At 43.0% G+C, this 18,987-nt stretch overlaps 1 protein-coding gene across 1 annotated transcript in view; it reads right to left on the reverse strand.

Moving 5' to 3' along the window:
* The window catches only part of CAPN2 (calpain 2), a 102,511-nt gene that overhangs the window by 35,436 nt on the left and 48,088 nt on the right, over nucleotides 1-18,987 (reverse strand). Inside the window, exons 3-6 of the mRNA XM_069062604.1 lie at nucleotides 5,780-5,898; nucleotides 4,478-4,611; nucleotides 3,128-3,296; nucleotides 1,496-1,579 (exon numbers count right to left, since the gene is read on the reverse strand). Of these exons, the coding sequence (XP_068918705.1) occupies nucleotides 1,496-1,579; nucleotides 3,128-3,296; nucleotides 4,478-4,611; nucleotides 5,780-5,898 (506 nt within the window). The remainder of the gene's footprint in view (nucleotides 1-1,495; nucleotides 1,580-3,127; nucleotides 3,297-4,477; nucleotides 4,612-5,779; nucleotides 5,899-18,987) is intronic.

The following is an 18,987-nucleotide window of genomic DNA, read 5'->3' on the forward strand; positions in this document are numbered from 1 at the left end:
TTGGTTATAATGCATGAGATATATCTTTGTCACAAAACTTCTGAGAGGCTCTTAAATTGTGAGAAGAATACTGGATACCCAGGAGTCACTTAACTCTGCATGTCTTTGATCCAGCAATGCTACTACTGTGCATATACTCCAAAGAGATCAAAGACATGAAAAGGACCCATATTTATAATGCATGTATATACACTTACACACATGTATGTACATGTGCATGTATGTGTATATAAATATGTATATGGAAAGAGAGAGAGAGAGAAACTTGGTTGTTAGCTGTTGCAAAGAACTGGAAACAAAACAGGTGCTTATCAGTTAGAGAATGGCTGAACATTTTGTGGTACGTGAATGCAGTGGGACATTACTGTGAGAAATAATAGCTATGAAAGGTTCAGAGAAGTCTAGAAAGAGCTGTATGAGCAGATTCAGAATGAAGTGAATAGAATCAGGAGAAAAATCTACATAGTGACCACCACAATATAAAGGAAAACAACTCCTGAATGACTTCAGAACTCCGATCAATGCAGAGACCAATCATAGCTTCAGGGGACTGATGATAAAGCTTCCTTGTCTCCTTTTGGTGCAGAGGTGATGGAATGGAGATGCAAATAACTGCCAATGTATTGATTTGTTTCTTTTCTGACTATATTTGTTTGTTACAAGGGAAGGTTTTTATGTGGGGGAGAGGAATGGGTAGTGATAAAGATGCAAAAAAAGGAAGAAAGTAATGTCAATGAAAAATTCACAGAAATCAAAACATGTGCGAAGACAGTTCAGAAGAGGACACAGATAATAAGGGCAACTTTGTTATTACTCTGTTAAATTCAAGATCCCTCTTAAAAAAACCCTAAGTAACAAACACTCATAGCTTCATATACTTTTTTTGTTTTTCCTTATGTGCCAGAATGTTTATGTTTATTGATCATTGTCAAGTTCATAATAAAAAAGAAAATTTAATTTTTTTAAAAAGTCCTGAACCAGAGGTCAGAAATCTTAGGATCAAATCTGAGCTCTGTCACTACTGATATCTATGACTGTGAACAGTCAGTTCAGCTCACTAGGACTCAGTTTCCTCATCTGTAAAATGATGATAATAATAATCTAACCTCCAGGGCTGTTGAGGGGTCAAATATGAAAGTGATTAATGAGGTATCACTGAAATTATGTTTCAGAAGAGACAAGGCTTGTGATTTTTAAAATCATTCTTGTAATGAAAAAATGGGACCACCAGAGGGCAAAGTGCACCACACTTAGAGGTCAGCATGACTCAGGGTAGGAAAGTGTGATTCATGTTAGAGTGCCAGGAAATTCTTCGGGGCAGCCCTTTTTTAGAAGTGAAATCAGTATTAAAATGTGACTTCTCTCTGACTTTGCCCACGCCCTGTGCCGTTCCAGACTAATATGTACTTTTGATGTTAGTGAGTGTCTCTCTCCAGAAAACAAAGAAAGAAACAACACCCAAACCAAGACCCGGCCCCTGCTATGGGTAAGTTACCTCTTCTGCTCCAGTGACGGAATATGCATGTCCTTTCACCAGCTTCTGGAAAGTTATCGCCTCTGAGTCTGCAGCACTTGTGATCTGGAAAGGCAGGAGAGGGTTAATCCCTAAGCCTAGGGAGCGGCTGTAGTTGCTACCTTAGTCAGTACCTAATGCGTAAGCAAAATAGTTGGCTGCCTAGCACTGTGGTTTTTAGGGCATTAGGAAGGTCTCCCTCACCTGCTACCCTTTGCCCAAAATTCTCCTAACAGGATATAAAGCCTTTCATTCCATAATAAGAGATGAAGTTTAATATGCAAATAACCTGGGGATGGTTAATACAGTGACTAACCCATAATTCATACTGAGGTGTAAATGACTCTATCAGCTCCTTTCCTGAGAGCAGGACTCCATAGTGGGAGAAAGCATGAGACTGTTGGGTGTCTCCAGGGAGCGGGAGAGAGAGGGCACACAAAAGGCTAGGTGTGTTAAGACAAACTTGGTCACAGTGCAATCTGAGCCAGGGTCTGCCCTAACCTAACTTACAGAGGTATGTAGACCTTGTGGTTTAGAGCAGAAATCCATCAAGTGTGATCTGAAGGCCAATACAAGACAGTCTTCCAGGTGTTCTATCCGTTATTTTCTCATATTACTAATGTTTACAAGGCTACAATATCTGTACTTTGGTTTTTGGCTTAGATTAATGATTCACTTAGAATCACAGAGTCAGAGGTCTCTGTTGTCTCATCTGACACAGAACAATTTTCCTATCTTGTGAAGGGGGTTAGAGTGTGTCATCTTTTCTTTGGGAGTGATAAGAATAGGTGGCCTAGATAGCCCTTTTTGAACCCTTGGCCTAAAGGGCTACAGAGAACCTGAGGGCCATAGCAGAGGTGGGTCCTTTTCCTGGGACTGATCACTTTGTGACCCTGCCTCTGGCCATGGTTTGATCTGGGCCTCAGGTATTGCTGCTGAAGTTACCCTTCTCCTCGTGGGCCACTGCCCAGGACATCCTGCTCTCTGTTCTCTGATGAGGTTTTGGCAGCAGATGCTGTGACTCAGGAAATGAATTTTTTGTGCCTTTTGAAATCTCCCCACAGGTCCATTAGCTCCGGAGCCTGCTTGGGAATAGATGTCTGGTACAAGGTGTATGAGTTGCTAGTTCTGCTGACCCAGAAGCTCTGCTAGCATCAGACTAAATGCTCTGGGGTTTTTCCTCCCTGGAGCAATGGGACACTTGGTCTCTGGGAGGGTGGTCACTTCAGACTTGAACTGGTCAGATATGAATTTCAGGGGCAACACGTGTACTGTAGGGATATGTGGGTCTTAGAAAAATTTAGAGGAGATGAAGAATATGGAAAGAGGTTGAGAAGGAAGAGAGAAACTGCTTCCTCCTTAGCTCTACAGAAGACAGACCTTGTTGTTGCCTTGCAGCCCAGCTGGTCTATGCAGAGAACAATAATGCCTGAACAATACCTGAGGGGAACTTGGAAAACTGAGGGTCATCCAAGAATGGAGAGAAAACGATTTCACTGAGGGAGAATGAGAGGGACTCCCCTCAGCACCAGTGGACACTTACTTCAGTTGGGGGGCGGTCTGTGGTAAACAGAGAATAAAGGGGAAAACAAGAAAGGAGGAGTAGACTCTCACATCAATGGAACAGCCAAGGAGAGAACCTTTCTGCAGGGCCTTCTGGATGATGGTAAACAAGTTGTCAGGGGCTTTCCTCAGCTCATACCACTCAGCTATCCCTCCAGTGAAGTCCTCAAAGCCCTCTGTGGTAGACCCTCCTGAGAGAGCTTCATAACATCCATTGACCCTGTTTAAAAGGAAGAGGGATCACTAGCATTCATACAGTGCTCTAAGGTTTGCAAAGCACTTCACAACTACGCTGGCAGGTTGGTGCTGTTATTATCTCCATTTGGCAGATGAAGAAACTGAGGTAGCCATAAGTTAAGTGATTTGCCCAGAGACATACAAGCAAGCTAGTAAATGTACGAGGCTGGATTCACACTTGGATCTTCCTGACTCTGGGTCCAGGGCCAAATTCACTGCTCCAACTATGTAGATGTCTGCACTCAAAGCGCTCTCCCATCATTACTACCGCTTAAAGTGCATCAGAAACATGACGTGTCATTCTTATCTACTCTGTGACTTAGAGACAAACACTCCGAATGGTGGGAAGAGCTAAAGGAAGAAGCGATCAGAATGAAGTTTTTCTGGTGAGTCCTAGGAGCAGGATCCATCCCTGGTGACTGAAGAAATTGGAAGTGGGGGTGGCTAGGGGGTACAGTGAATAGAGCACTGGCCCTGGAGTCAGGAGGACCTGAGTTCAAATCTGGCATCAGACACTTAACACTTACTAGCCATGTGACCTTGGGCAAGTCACTTAACTCCAACTGCTCTCCAAAAAGCAAAAAAAAAAAAAAATGGAAATGGCATTGGGTGTGGAGATAGGGGAGACTTGTTGCTAATCATTGACGTGCTATATAATTTTAGGCAGGTTGCCTCCATTTCCATATCTGTGAAGTAATGCTAATGAAGCTCACCAGAGAGCAGTATGGTAAAAGGAGAAAGGCCCCAGTGGATTTAGAATTGGAGGACTTGTGTTCTAATCCTGTTTCTGTTATTTACCACCTGACCAAGTAACTTAACCTCTCTCTTTATTAGTTTCTTCATCTATAAAACGAGGGAGATGGTCTAGCTGGTTTCTGGCTCTAGATCTATGAACCTCGGAGTCTTCTGAGGTCCTCAGTTGAAAAATATAACATGAAACAATCAAATATTCTTGTATTTTCTGGTGTTTTAAAAGTAAATGGGATTCTTAATGAAGAGAGAGAGCAGCAGCATGACTGAGAATATTGTAAGTACTTCTCATGCATAAACAAATATGGCATTTTCTATGCTGTCATAAATTCCATTTTGATAGCAGAGTTTGGCAGTACCACATGATGCCATCTTGGACCTTCCAAGATCCTGGGCAATGGGAGAGCTACTCACTTGGCATAGGCTTTCTCCAGGAGGGCGCTCCAGAATTCACTTCCCTCTGCTGAGTGTACAAAGAGAAGCTCACCGTTCTTTGTGGGAAGCCTGTCATCCACCACCACGTCTACCCACTCACCGTACTGCCAGAACTGTAAGGCAAGAGGGAGTTTGTCATTGCTGAATAGGAAGGCTGGAACCAGGGTGAGTGGCACTATGAGACCTGGGGTCTTGGCCTTTGCAACCTGGGACCCCAGTTCACTGCTCTAACCCTCCATAGGGCTAGGGTTACAGGAAGGAATAAAGGCTCTCCCTTTATAAGAATATTTCCCTACCACTTGTCAAAGGGAGGGTATCGGTTCTTCCTTTATGAGAATATCTCCTTAACCAGTTGGCCTGCCATCAGGTAGGTCTGAGAACAGAAACAGCTCATTCACTATCCTCAAAGGTCCGTACCACCCAAACTCTTTGCCTTCAGCTTAATTTAAGGAGTTCTTCATTAATCAGTATAGAAAGGATGACAGTGAGAAACTGAAAACTTCATAATAAACCTTTTTTTTTAAATTTAGGAGGCAATTCCATTTAGATCCTCCTTTGTCTCCCATCTTTTTTTTTAATAATATTTTCTTTTTCCCCCTGTTACATGTAAAGATATCTCCCATCTTCTAATGGTCATTTCCACCTCTTTGCAGGGATCTCTTGGGGTTCATTCAATGGTCAGATGAACATATGCTATCTCATAATAATGATAGGGGCTAGACCTGTGCTTTCATTGGTATAAAGAACTCCCAGATGAGGAAATCCCCCTTCTAGTAAAGATCAGCTCCATTGCAACTTATAACCTGAGAAAGTTGCCTAGAACAATAGGCATTCTGCAAAAAATGCTTCCAAGTGCCTCAAACTATTGAAAAGAATTTAACAAAATAAATAAAAAATACAAGAAGACAGAGATAATGTCAATATGTGTTTTTCTAAGCCCACAGGGCTCCTTAAATCTCTGTCTTTTAGTGATCCCTGTTTCTATTTGAGTTTGACTCCACTGACATGTGAGACTAGATTCTGGCTATGAGAGTTTTGAGTTCTATTCCCCGAGGCAAGGATTCTATCCATTGAGTTACACTGCCCATGGACAGCTCACCTCATGAAACCCAAACAAGAATACTTCTCACCCCTTCTCCTCTCCCCCAAGCCTTCCCAGAAGTATCAGGGCTACGGTCTGGACTGGTAACACCAGACATGGGTGAATTCTGCTTAACCGCCTGCCCCTCTAGGTGATACATCCCTACTGATGAGACGCCTGGGGGCCAATTCTGACATTACCTGAAAATGGAAGATCCCAGCATAGTTTTCCTGGAAGCTTTGGTCTTTAGGAACCACCCTGGCCAGGATTTCTTCATTCAGGGTGAGGGAGGCGATGGCTGCCAGCAACCAGCAGTCACCTGTGAACAAAGCCCAGGGAATTCTTGTCATTGTGATTATTCGGAATTGTCAAGTTATCAGACTGTTTAATAATTATGGATCTCACACAGCATGCTAGACACACCACAGAGATGCTCATGGCATTGTCTTAGCCTTCTAGGAGCTGACGTTCTAAGCCAGCAAGATAGAGAAATATTTTAATACATTTTTCTTTCATTTCAAGTGCATTCATTTTGGATAATTTTAGGGACTACCGAGGGGGAAAAATACATTTTGCAGCATCTGGGGAAGGAGGGAATTTATTGTCACCCTTTCAGGGCAGGCTTCTGAGGAGACAGAATCCGAAGTGAATTTTCAATAAAGTAAATGTGTAGTCAGAGAATCTGAATTTGAATCCCAGCTTTGCTCTTTAGTATATATGTGATCCTGGGCAACTCACTTCACCCTCATAAGCCTCAGTTTACCTCATCTCTAAAATGAAGGGGGATGCACCAAATGATCTCTAAGGTCCCTCCCAGCCTAGATGGTAAAAACTGTGAAAACTGACTTCAGATTGACCCCCAGCTCTGCTCTTTAATACTTGTGTGGTCCTGGGCAAATCCTTCCTTTCTCTGGGTCTCAGTTTTGTCATCTGGGTAGAGTGGCAGACAGAGTGCCCCACTTGGAGTCAGGAAGACCTTTGTTAAAGTTGTGCCTCAGATACTTACTATGTTGAACCCTGGGCAAGTCACTTAACCTCTGAGCTGAGCCTCAGTTTCCTCATCTATAAAATGAGGAGATTGGACTTGATGGCTCTCCAGCTGCAAATCTATGAGCTTATGAGATTTTCCAAGTTCTTAAGGAGAAGACAATGAATACCAGAAAAGAGATGCCATTATGTAAAGCAATGGTGATCATGCATGGACCTTCTTCCATCCCAAGGGGCAGGAAGCAGACCCGATTAGGGCTAGAGAATGTAGCTCTCCAGAAGTTTCTGTAGGTAAGGGAGAGGACATATCTTGTGTCCATATGTAAACAGCACAGTGCAGCTGTCAGATGTGGGTTCATGCATTCCTATGTTGTGTGGCCAATACCATTTTGAAATGAGGCCAGAAAGAAAGACAACGGAAGAGACAGCTAGTTCTCCCTGAGTAAGGAACTGTCCTCTATGTCGGGAAGGCTGCTTTCTCAAGTCACTTTAAAAAGGCCTGGAAAAATGTGGGAGTCAGTGACTGCACAGATGTCAGCTTAGGGGAGGGATCTTTATGTACAGAAATTTAGTACAATCTAGAAGTGGTCTGAAGAGTCACTCAGATATATTTTGCTTGAATCTGCATATTTGTTGCATGGATTTTGTTTTTGTTTTGTTTTCCCCAATGGGGAGTAGGGAGATGGAACAGAGAAAAAAAAATTGTTGATTAAGTAAAAATTTAATTAAAAAAAGTTGTATCTGGAGCAGATTAGCATTAAGCAGAAATAGGCTCCCAGAACTCTATGCCCCCAATTTCAGTGTAAATGATGACCTGTCATTGGGTGGGGGCCCCTAGGAGTTACTGTGTTGAGACAGGGGTCCACCTCTTCTTAATCTGCTCTAGGGTTCATAGGATCAAAGATTAAGAGCAAGCAGGGACCTCATGGACCATCTTTTCCTACTCCCTCATTTTTCAGATAAGGAAACTGGCAAAGAAATATCATAACTGGCAAAATGGAGTGTTATGTTTTCCCCCAAATCCACTTTTAATAATCTTCATAACAGTCCTATGAGATAGGTACTGTATTACTTTTATTTCACAATTGAAGATACTAAGGCAAATTGTGGTTATGTGACTTGCCTAAGACCACACAGCTAGAGTGTCTGAGTCTAAATTTGGACTCAGACCTTTCTGACCCAAGGTCCAAGATTCTTTTTTTTTTCCTTTTTCTTTTCTTTTTTTTTTTGGCAGGCAATTAGGGTTAAGTGACTTGCCCAAAGTCACATGGCTAGTAAGTGTGTCAAGTGTCTGAGGCCAGATTTGAACTCAGTTCCTCCTGACTCCATGGCAGGTGCTCTATTCACTGTGCCACCTAGCTGCCCCCAAGGTCCAGGATTCTATCCACTAAGTCACCAGCTTTTTCAAACTAGAGATAGTCTTCCCCTCACCCATTTCCCCCATTACACCCTGCCTATCCGTCCCCCAGTATTTGTTAAAATTCCCAGGAGGGAAGAGAAGAACTTTGGGAAAGATACATAGACAAACCAAACATCTTTGAAAGGAATGTGTTGACATTGTTATTTGCTATTAAACAGAAGTTGAGGGGTGGCTAGGTGGCACAGTGAATAGAGCACCAGCCCTGGAGTCAGAAGGACCTGAATTCAAATCCAGCCTCAGACATATAACACTTACTAGCCATGTGACCTTGGGCAAGTCACTTAATCCCAATTGCCCTGCCCTCCCCCTGCTCCAAAAAGCAAAAAATAAAAAAGTTGAACATTAAAAAAAATTAGTTGGACCAGTTCACAACTCTATCAATAAAGCAACACTGTTCCTAGCTTTTCATATCCCCTCTAGTATTTATCATTTTCCTTTTCTGTCATGTTAGCCACCAATATGATAGGCATGAGGTGGTACCTCAGAATGTTTTAATTAGCATTTCTCTAAATAATAAACATTTTTCATGTGACTATTGATAGCTTTGATTTCTTTTGAAAACTGCCTGTTCGTATCTTTTGGCCATTTATCCACTGGGGAATGGCTCTTTCTTCAGACATGAGTAATGAGGGAATTTGTTTTGTTTGACTATATGTCTTTATAACAGAGGTTATTTTCCCCCCAAAGGGTAGGAGGGAAAGAATTAGATTTTCATTGATTAAAAATTAAATTTTAATTTTAAAAAATGGATAAGAGAAACACATGGCAATGGCAAATGGACTGTGTTTGCCCATTTGAGCCTGAACCTGGAGTTTCTGGTCTTGGGGGTTAAATCAGAGACAATCCTAAATTCAAGAGTTTGAGAGTGACAGAACCTGGGAGTTCCTGAGTTTCAGAGTTGAGCTCTGGTCACCCTGGTGGGGAGATTTTCTCATAATTCTCAGGGAAGAGGACCTCCAACAGAAAGAGAATTAAAGCCATAATAGGGGAAGGAAATCTTTTCTTTGCCAGCCCTCCATAACATCGCTATGAGTTGCTCTGATGATGCAGGCCTGAAGTAAATAGGGAGTATTTAAGAGAATAGAGAACATTTTTACGTTCTGGAGCAGTTTAGGAAGGAAAGAAGGAAGAAAGGAAACAAGCATTTATTAAATACCTATTATGTGCCAGACATTGTGTTAAGTGCTTTGCAAATATTCTCTCTTTGACCCTCACAATAACCATGGGAGGTAAGTGCTATTATTATCCCCACTGGGAGAAGTTCTGAGGTGTAGTAGGACTAAAGCCTCCCTGGTGCCCAAGTTAACTCTGGTACTAATACGGTGAGCCTTCAGAACTGGAGGGCCACCAGGCTACTTAAGGATGGGCCAAGTGGTCCAGGTCAGAAAAAGGAATAGATTAAAGCTTCTGTACCAATCAACGTTGGACTAAGCCCATGAATTACTGCCACACCTCCAGCCCAGGCAAGATAAGAAGACCCAGTCTCCAAAAAAACCTAAATTAAACAAAAATACTCTGGCATTAAAAGCAATTTGTGCTTAGTGAAAGGTGGGATAGGGGGATGATGAACCTGCCAACTGAAGAGTGATCAGAAACGTAGAGTGGAAATTAGGAAATGCCATGGAAACCAGGAGGGTCAACAGTGGGGAAAGCTGCAGAGAGAAGAACCGCATCTCTCCTGATACAGGTATAATTATGGCACCTATTTTATAGAGTTGTATCACATAAGATGATATATGTACTTTTTATGCTTTAGAGTGTTATATAGGTGTCAACTATTATTATACTACGCTACGGCTCCCCAAAGAGAAAAGAAAACAGTCATTTAGTAGGCATCTACTATGTGCCAGGCAATGGGAAACTACTTCATTTAATCCTCACAACAACTCTGGTAGGGAGGTACTATTATTATCCCCATTTTACAGCTGAGGAAACTGAGGCAGACAGAGGTCAAGTGACTTGCGACAAGGTTTCAAACATGGTAGAAATTGTGAATAGTGGTACCACTGACAGATTTCAAACATGGCGGAGGGTGTGGATGGTGGTTCCATTGACTGGTTTCAAACTGGGGGAAAAATGTGAATGGTGGTTCTATGGATGGATATGGTAAAATTAGATTAATGATCTAGTACATGGCTTGTGTTTTAGGAATGTTGAGTTTCAAATCCATTTAACAAATTTATTAAGCCCATACTAGATGGAGGGAACTCTTCTATGAAATGAGAATACAAAGACAAAAATGAAACCTTCTCTGCTCTCAAGGAGTTTACATTCTAGAACCTAATGTACTCGTGGGACACCCAGATGGAGAAGTCATATAAGTAGCCGAAGATGGGGCTCTGTAGCCTTCTAGAAAAGAGGTCCTGAGGGTTTCCCAACCATCCATCTCTCATTTCAACAATAGCATACTTCTGGCCATATATATATTTTCAGTAGAATGAACCAAAGACTTTCATATTCACTTTGGTGAGGACATTGCTACACTCAAGATTTAAGGAATTATTTGTTTAATTCACAGTTCTCTCTATACTGAGCAGGTGTCTATCTCTGAAGAAATCATCCTACCTCAGATTACTGTTCACCAGGCAGGCCTGTCTGCTGTTCTCACTACCCCTTAATTACCCATGGGACATGATTGAAGGTTGTGTTTCCTGCTGTCTCAGAAGTATCACTCCTGCCCACTCTCTTTGGTTGGGAGCCTTTCTTTTCTAAGATATTCAGGTTAGCTTGCTTAGGTATCCAGTCATCATCCCACAGTTTTCTTTCCTTCCTTCCATCTGTTTTTCTGGGCATCCCAGTGTTCTCTTGTCAGACACAAGAATTCTCAAAGGTCAGGGCTGGAAGACACTTCAGAGATCAGTCCAGCTTCCTTGCTTTATGAATGAGGAGACCGAAGTACAGAGTGGTCACATAGCCAGGCAGTGGCTGAGCTGGGTCTAGAACCCAGATCTCCCACTTCCCAATCTAGTGCTCTTTTCACTGCCTCACAAAATGATCTTCATGCTCACAGCAGATTTCCTCCAAGGGAAGGGGAACTCGTTGGCTGCTTCTACAAATCCCATATTGTTTCTTAACAGAATACCCACTGTTTCATAAAATTTTAAAAATACATTAAATATTCAAGGTAATGTAAGTAATTCATGCATCAGTAAAATCATCTGGGCCCTGTTCCAACTTAGCACTAAGACACTCCAACCACTGAGCAGGAGGCTGGTTGTAAGTAGTTAATGTCCATTTTACAGATAAGGACACATTCTAGACTCCTCTGAAGCTCTGACTTCTCAATATGTCTAATTATTTGTAATCTCATTTAAGGTGCCTGAAAGTTTCATTACTAGTAGGCCCCTACTAGTGTGAACAAGGAATCCCCAGAGTGATCCGGGGATATTATTTGAGTCCACAGGGCATGTGTCCACTGGGCTGAAACCAGTGATCACATTTTACATCATCATAAGTTCAAACAGTATGAATCTGAATTTGTGGGACCAGTTCAGGAGATCATTAGTTACACTAACTGGGACTTAGATGTACTTTCCACCTCCTTATTTACCCCAAGTCCACTAAACCATCTGAAATTGAACTGGGGGCAGCTAGGTGGCATGGTGAATAGAGTACCAGCCCTGGAGTCAGGAGAACCTGAGGTCAAATGTGACGTCAGATACTTACTAGCTGTGTGACTCTGGGCAAGTCACTTAGTCTTGACTGCCAAGGAAGAAAGAAAGAGAGGAAGAAAGAAAGGAAGGAAGGAAGGAAGGAAGGAAGGAAGGAAGGAAGAGAAAGGAAGGAAGGAAGGAAGAGAAAGGAAGGAAGGAAGAAAGGATGAAAGAAAAAAAGAAAACTGTCCACATTTCTCTGCTGACTTCAGTTTGGGATATGCTCAAGTGAGTTTTCACAGTAACCAGACCCTAAAGTTAAATAGTAATAGTTGATATTTATATAGCACTCTAAGTCTTGCAAATAAAGCCCTTTACATGCATAATTGGCTCATTTGACTCTTACAATAACCCTGCAGGGAAGGTACCAGACAGCTAGGTAGTTCAGGACTGGACCTGGAGTGTGGAAGACTGGAATTCAAATCCTGCCTCAGACAGTAGTTGGGTGACTATAAACAAGTCACTTAACCTCTGGCTACCTCAGTTTTCTCAACTGTAAAATGGGGACAATAATAGCACTTCAGGGTTGTTGTGAGGATCAAACAAAATATTTGTAAAGTACTCTGCAAATGTTAAAGAACTATGTAAATGCAATCTATTCTTTTTTATGGGTACTATTATCCTTATTCTATAGGTAACTGGCTCTTAGATTTAGAGTCAGAAGTGATTGCAGAAGCTGGGTCAAGTCCAACCCCTTCATTTTACAGATATGGAAACTGAGTTCCATAAAGACAAAGTGAGTTGCCCAAGGACACAAGGCAAGTGAGTATCTGATCTTTCTGCTAGGAAGTCCTATCTAGTACACTACTCTCTCTGCCTCTCAGTAGAGAAATGGCTTTACAATTCTGAAATCTTCAGTGGATTAGGTTAATCTTTCACGTACTTTTTGTTTGTACCTTCATTTACTGACCAGAGGACACCCAAAGCAGAGTCATGCATGGAGGTCCAACATCTATCTTATCTTTTTTCTTTTTCAGTCAATTAGGGTTAAGTGACTTGCCCAGGGTCACACAGCTAGTAAGTGTCTGAGGAATATTTGAATTCAGGTCCTCCTGACTCCAGTACTGTGCTCTATCCATTGCACCCCCTAGCTGCCCTCTATCTTGTCAAATAATATATTTTCTCTTTTATTCATTCTCCAATTCTGTTCCCCACCCCACATTCTTATCAGGTAATCTCCCCTTCTCTGGGCTTTCCCTATACTCCTATACTTTCCTTCTGTCTTACAGGAAGGAGGCTCTCCTGGCCAAGGCTGACCCTTCTGTCCACTCATGCGCTGAATTGTCTCCTCCTGCCTCCTCCAGGCCTTCTCTGTCAATCACTTTCCTCTCCCTTCCCATTGACTCTTTTCCTATTATCTACAAATAAACTCAAATCAAATGAAATGATATTTGTAAAAAGTGCTTAGCTCAGAGCCTGGAACATAGTAGGCACTACAGAAATGCTTACTCCCTCATCCCTTCCCCTGCCTCAAAAGAGCCTTCCTTCATTTGACCATTCAGTGCCCTGGAGCTACAGGACTGTCTTCCCCTTTCTCTTATTTTATTTTTTTATTTTTTTGTTTTTGGAGAGGGAAAGGTAGGGCAACTGGGGTTAAGTGACTTGCCCAAGGTCACATGGCTAGTAAGTGTTAAGTGTCTGGGGTCGCATTTGAACTCAGGTCCTCCTGACTCCAGGGCTGGTGCTCTATTCACTGTACCACCTAGCTGCCCCAACTCCTCCCTCTTGTTAAACTTGTTTAAAGAACAGTCTGTTTTACTTCAGTGCCTTCTCATTCCTCAATCCCATTACAATCTAACTTTCTTTCCCATCTTTTTACTGAGATGACTTTCTCAAAAACCATGGCAGCATCCTGATCAACAAATAAAATCACCTTTCCCCAGTTCTCATTCTCCTCACTCTTCATGTGACTCTGTTGGTCATTCCCTCTCAGAGACGTAACTAGGAAAAGCAAGCAATGCTTGGGACTCTTTCAGTAGTATGGAAATAGCTTGAGTTATCAAGCACCTAGTCAGCCAGAGTAGTTAGTTAAAACAGGAAGCTGCTGTCGTTGTTTGTCCTTTGTTCTCAAAGAAGACCAGGACATCAGGGAAGTGATGCCATGACATGTAAGTGAGTTGGATTTAAGTGAGGCAGGGACACGCAAAGTGACCAGCCTCACTATCACCTATATCTCCAAGATATAGATCAGGACAACTGGAGATGGCCCAGGATGCAGTGGGAGACCTTGGCCTTTTTAAGCTAGGGTCTTTAACAAATTCTAGTTTGACCTAGGCAATGCCCATTCAGGACCACACCTTAAACCCCATATAGGAAGCTGCCACTAAAGAAGCTACCAGCTTCTCTCCCTGGCAGCCAGACCCCAGGTGAGCTTCTCCCCAGCCTAGTATTCCTCACCCTGGGCTTTGCTGTTGTTGTTAAATCATGTCTGATTTTACATGACCCCATAAACCTGTCCATGGGGTTTTCTTGGCAAAGATACTGGAGTGGTTTGCCCTTTCCTTCTCCAGTGTGTCCCCATTTTACAGATGAAGAATTGAGGCAAATAGAAGTTACTTGACTAGCCATAACTAGTAAGTGTCTGAGGCCAGATTCTAACTCAGATCTTCCTGACCCCAGGCCCAGTGCTCTGCCCCCTGCACCATCGAGCTGCCCCTACCTTGGACTTAGCAGTGGAATTTCTGCCTTCCTTACTCCTTCCATGTCACAGAAACCCATAACTGCCCCCTTACACGAATTTTCCTTAAAAAGCTGGTTTGAAGGTGGGTTTTATACTTTTTGCTTCAGGTATCAAAATGCTTCCATTCTTTCCTAATATTCTCTATTCCCTTGACTTCGTTCTCTTTATTCTCCTCTTACTTCACTGACCACTCCTCCTTTATTGCCTTTGCTGATTCCCCTTCTTCCTCCATATTTCTCTAGTCAAACCTCCCTCTCCTAGGCACATACTGTGATAAGAGAATTGGGACCCACCTTCCCCCTCCCTTGCAGAGCCCTTTCATGAAGCAGATCCAGGGTAATTTGGATAACCTGGTCTGGATGTCCTCTGAAGTCCCTTTTCCAAATCTGAGATTCTGCATTTCTCTATTCTCTAAGGTACCTTCCAGCCCTCAGATTCCCAGGATGGCTTATACCCTGCCTCCTGCCTTACCCCTGCCTAGGCATGATGATCAAGTAGAAGCGCAGTCTGCCACAGTCAGACTTACACATAGATGGATTAGGGAGTGCCTGAATCAGAGTGCCTCCTCTTCCTCCTACTTCCTGTAACCAGACCTTTATGAGTCAAAGTCTTTTATTCTTCATACAGAAAGGAGGTTTAAAATGCAATTATACCAGTGGCTTAAATTTACTCTAAGTTAAAGAAAGAAATCGATATCAGATTCTTTCTTGAAAATAAGTTTTAATAATACTAACAATAACTCCCATTTACATAGCATTTTTAGTACAATGGACAGAGCCCTGGTTCAGGAATCAGAGGATCTGGGTTCAAATCTCACCACTGATGCTTGCAATTGTGAATCTGGACCAGTTGTTTAACCTCCCTGGGTTTCCTTATCTGTAAAATGAATAGGTTCGACTAGATGGCCTCTGAGGTCCCTTCCCAGATCTAGCTCTCTGCTCCTATGATTTCATTTGATCTTCACCAAAGTCTTGTGATGTAAATGCTATTGTTAGTCCCATTTTTCAGATGGGGAAACTAAGGCTCAGAGAGTGACTGATGAAGAAGAAAAGGAGGAAGCAGAAGGTCCTGGGTGCCCGAGGCCAATGGAGGAAGTAGGGATAGGAGCAGGGGCGGGAGGGGGGGAGGTAAAGAAGAGGATGCTAGGGTTCCTTACCCACCCTGAGCATGTGTCTGGAGAATATGGTATGAAATAGAAAGAAGGAAGACCCTGCTAGAAGGTGGAAATTATGGTCTAGCCTAGAACTTATTACAGTGCATGGCACATAGTAGGTGTTTAATAAACGTTTATTGATTGGCTAATTGAGGGGCCCCCTGCAGCACTGATCCCTTTCCTGTTGGAATATTTTTTTCTGAAGCATCCCCAAGAACTTTTGGAATACCAGTACTGCCAGCCCAGTGTCAAATGGTTTGACGCCAGAAACCAAGTGAATTTTATCAGTGGCAATAACATTGAAGAGGAGGCACCCTAAGGACCATGGGACATTTCCATCTGACTTGTAGCTGAAATCTTCTCGGTGTTGTTCACCATTAGAATGTAAGCCCTCAAGAACAGGGACTATCTTCCTTATTCCCCAGTGCTTAGCACAATGCTATGCAAACAGCAAGTGCCTAATGAATGAATGCTCTGTTCATTCATTCAGTTTCTTCTTTAAAAATTGCCACCGCTCACAGGTTTGTGTGGGTGTGTTATCTTTCCCCTTAGATCATAAACTCCCAAAGCCTTAACAGCTTAATACCATATTCTCCAGACACATGCTCAGGGTGGGTAAGCATCCCCAGAACCCTCTTCTTTACCTTTCCCCCCACTCCTCTCCCTACTTCCTCCATTGGCCTCAAAAATTCAGGACCATTTGTGTCCTCCCTTTTTTCTCCACCAGTCACTCTCTGAGCCTCAGTTTCCTCTTCTAAAAATGGGACTAACAATAGCACATCACAGGGCTTTTGTGAAGATCAAATGAAAACTTAGGAGCAGAGAGCTAGAGCTGGGAAGGGACCTCAGAGGTCATCTAGTCCAACCTGAAAACCACACCAAGACTTTGGGACACCCTATATACTCCCACAAGAGTGCTTTGCATTGTGAGTACTAGGGATGGTGAAAAGTAACAGCTTGGGATGGTATATAGAGCACTGGCTGGCCTGGGAGCCAGACAAGGAGGATTAAACCCTGGTTCTGATGCTTCCTGCCTCTCTGACTTTGTGAAAGTCACTGAACCTATTTCCTAGAGCCTCAGTTTCCTTGAGGGACATGAAGGCAGACAACGGACAGAGATGCAGAGGGAGAGGAATTCAGGCATGGCAAACAGCCACAAAGTCATGAGATGGAGTATGTTGGAAAAGGACAAAAAGGACAAATTTACCCCAAGTTAAAGGAAGATATTGGCATTAGATTCTTTCTTGAAAACAAATGTAACAATAATAATAACTCCCATTTACATAGTACTTTATCACATCCATTATTTTAGTATTTGTCATGTGTCAAAGGTCTGAGAAAAGGCCATGATATCTGGCAAGCAAAAGATCAGAACTAGTTGTAAGAGAGCACTGTGAGTTGAATGATGATGGCAGAAGCTAGACTGCATGGAATTAAGAAGAGTGTGAGAGGAAAGGAAGTGGAAATACCTAAGCAGAAGGCCTTCTCAAGGAATTCACCACAAAAGTCAGGTAAGATAAGGGATGATGGCTAGCAGGGATGGATGGTTAGTGAGGGTTTGTATTTTTTTTTTGTAAGCAATCGGGGTTAAGTAACTTGCTCAAGGTTACACGGCCAGGTGTTTCTGGGTGGGTGCTAAGTGTCTGAGCCCGGATTCGATCCCCAGGTTATCCTGACACTGGAGCTGGTGCTCTTACTCGCTGTGCTACCTGGCCACGCCAAGGGTTTGTATTTTTTAAAGGATGAGGGGACATGACAGGTTTGCAGGCAGTAGGGCAGCAGCCAATAGACAGGGAGAGAATGAAGATAAGTAAATGTAGGGATGACAGAGGGGAAATCTGCTTAAGAAGACTGGGATGGAGGAGTTTGCCTTGGTAAGCAGAAGGACCACGTCTTCTTGTGAGACAGTAGCCTAGAGGCAGCTGGGTGGCACAGTGCATAGAGTTCTGGGTCTGGAATCAAGAAGATTCATCTTCCTCAGTCCATATCTGGCCTCAGATACATATTAGCTGTGTGACCCTGGGCAAGTCACTTCCCCTGCCTGCCTCAGTTTCCTCATCTGTAAAACGAGCTGGAGAAGGAAATGGCAAACCATTCCAGGATCTTTGCAAGAAAACCCCAAATGGGTTCTCAAGGAGTTGGACACAACTACACAAAAGTGAAGGAGGAGATAGCATCAGAAGGCCACTATGTAAGATGTGAGTGGGGGAGGTGAGGAGAGGAAGCTCACAGAGAATGGTCTCAGTCTTTTTCAGAGAAATCCAAGGTTCTCAGCTAAGAGAGTGGAGAGGATACCCTTTAAATATAAAAGACATCAATAAAACATCAAAAATAAAAATTCAATAGTAACACATATACCTAAATTGGTAGACTCCTCATGACTCAGACCTAGGATGAGGCCATTTCTGCTGTTACTTTTGTTAACAGGAGCCAAGGCCACTCACGTAAATTCACTCCTTCTGTCTTTAGATTCAATAACCCTAGGGTATGTGTAGGCTTTCACCAGACCCAGCGCTTGGCCATCTCTGTCCTGTCCTGGGCCAGGCTGCCCACTCTCTCTTGCTGAGTTTTGCCTGTTCATCTGTGGGTCTCGTCCCCTGTCACCAATGCTGTGCACACAGAGAGGTGGAAAGGCCAGCCACCATCTGGCTGTTCCTCTCCCTTTCCTCTAGTTAATCACCGAAATGGCCTGAGGGCCAGGAGGCTTCAGCAGGGAATACAGCACATGTGGATATATGTGTTTGGAGGAAGTTAGAGGCTAGGTCTTTCTGAGACTAAAGGACCGTAAACTTTAGCTTAGCAAGCTTCTACCTTCTGCCAAAGACAGAGAGGATCAGAAATTCCAGGCTGGAAGGGATCTCAGAACTCATCAGGTCCGAAGCCCTCATTTTACAGATGAGGAGCAAGACACCCAGTGAAATAAATGACACCGTCCCAGGGTCACACAGCTAGTGTCTGAGTCAGGATTCAAAATCTGCTCTTTCTGAGTCCAAGTCCAGAATTCTCTTCACTAAGACACTTAAACTACTGACACATAGACCCTTAGGGGATCAACTGTAGTAGAGCAAAAGTCTGGAGCTTGCTCACCACACCCTCTGTAAGAGACAGTTTGAGCCTGTAGTGATTACTTGGACTCAGGAAGACCTGGGTTTAATCCTTTCCTGTGACACCTACTGGCTCACTGACCCTGGGTAAATCACTTAATCTCTCAGTGCCCCAGGTAACAATTTAACAATAATAGTAACTCCCATTTACATAGCACTGTATCACATCCATTATTTTAGTATTTGGTATAAGGGTCAAAGGTCTGAGAAAAGGCTATTTATTACATCTGGCAACCAAACAATCATAACTAGTTGCAAGACAGCACTCTAAGTAGGCAGACGGCAGAAACCAAACTGCATGTTTTGTCTGCTTGTAATTTCTGTAGTTCAGGGTGCCGACTCCCCCCGCCCCAACTTAGTGAATCACACACACACACACACACACACACACACACACACACACACACACAC

This window comes from Petaurus breviceps, unplaced genomic scaffold (genome assembly GCF_028583685.1).
Source record: "Petaurus breviceps papuanus isolate PSGF00001 unplaced genomic scaffold, PetGlider_PUasm1.0 90466, whole genome shotgun sequence".
NCBI classification, from domain to species: Eukaryota; Metazoa; Chordata; class Mammalia; order Diprotodontia; family Petauridae; genus Petaurus; species Petaurus breviceps.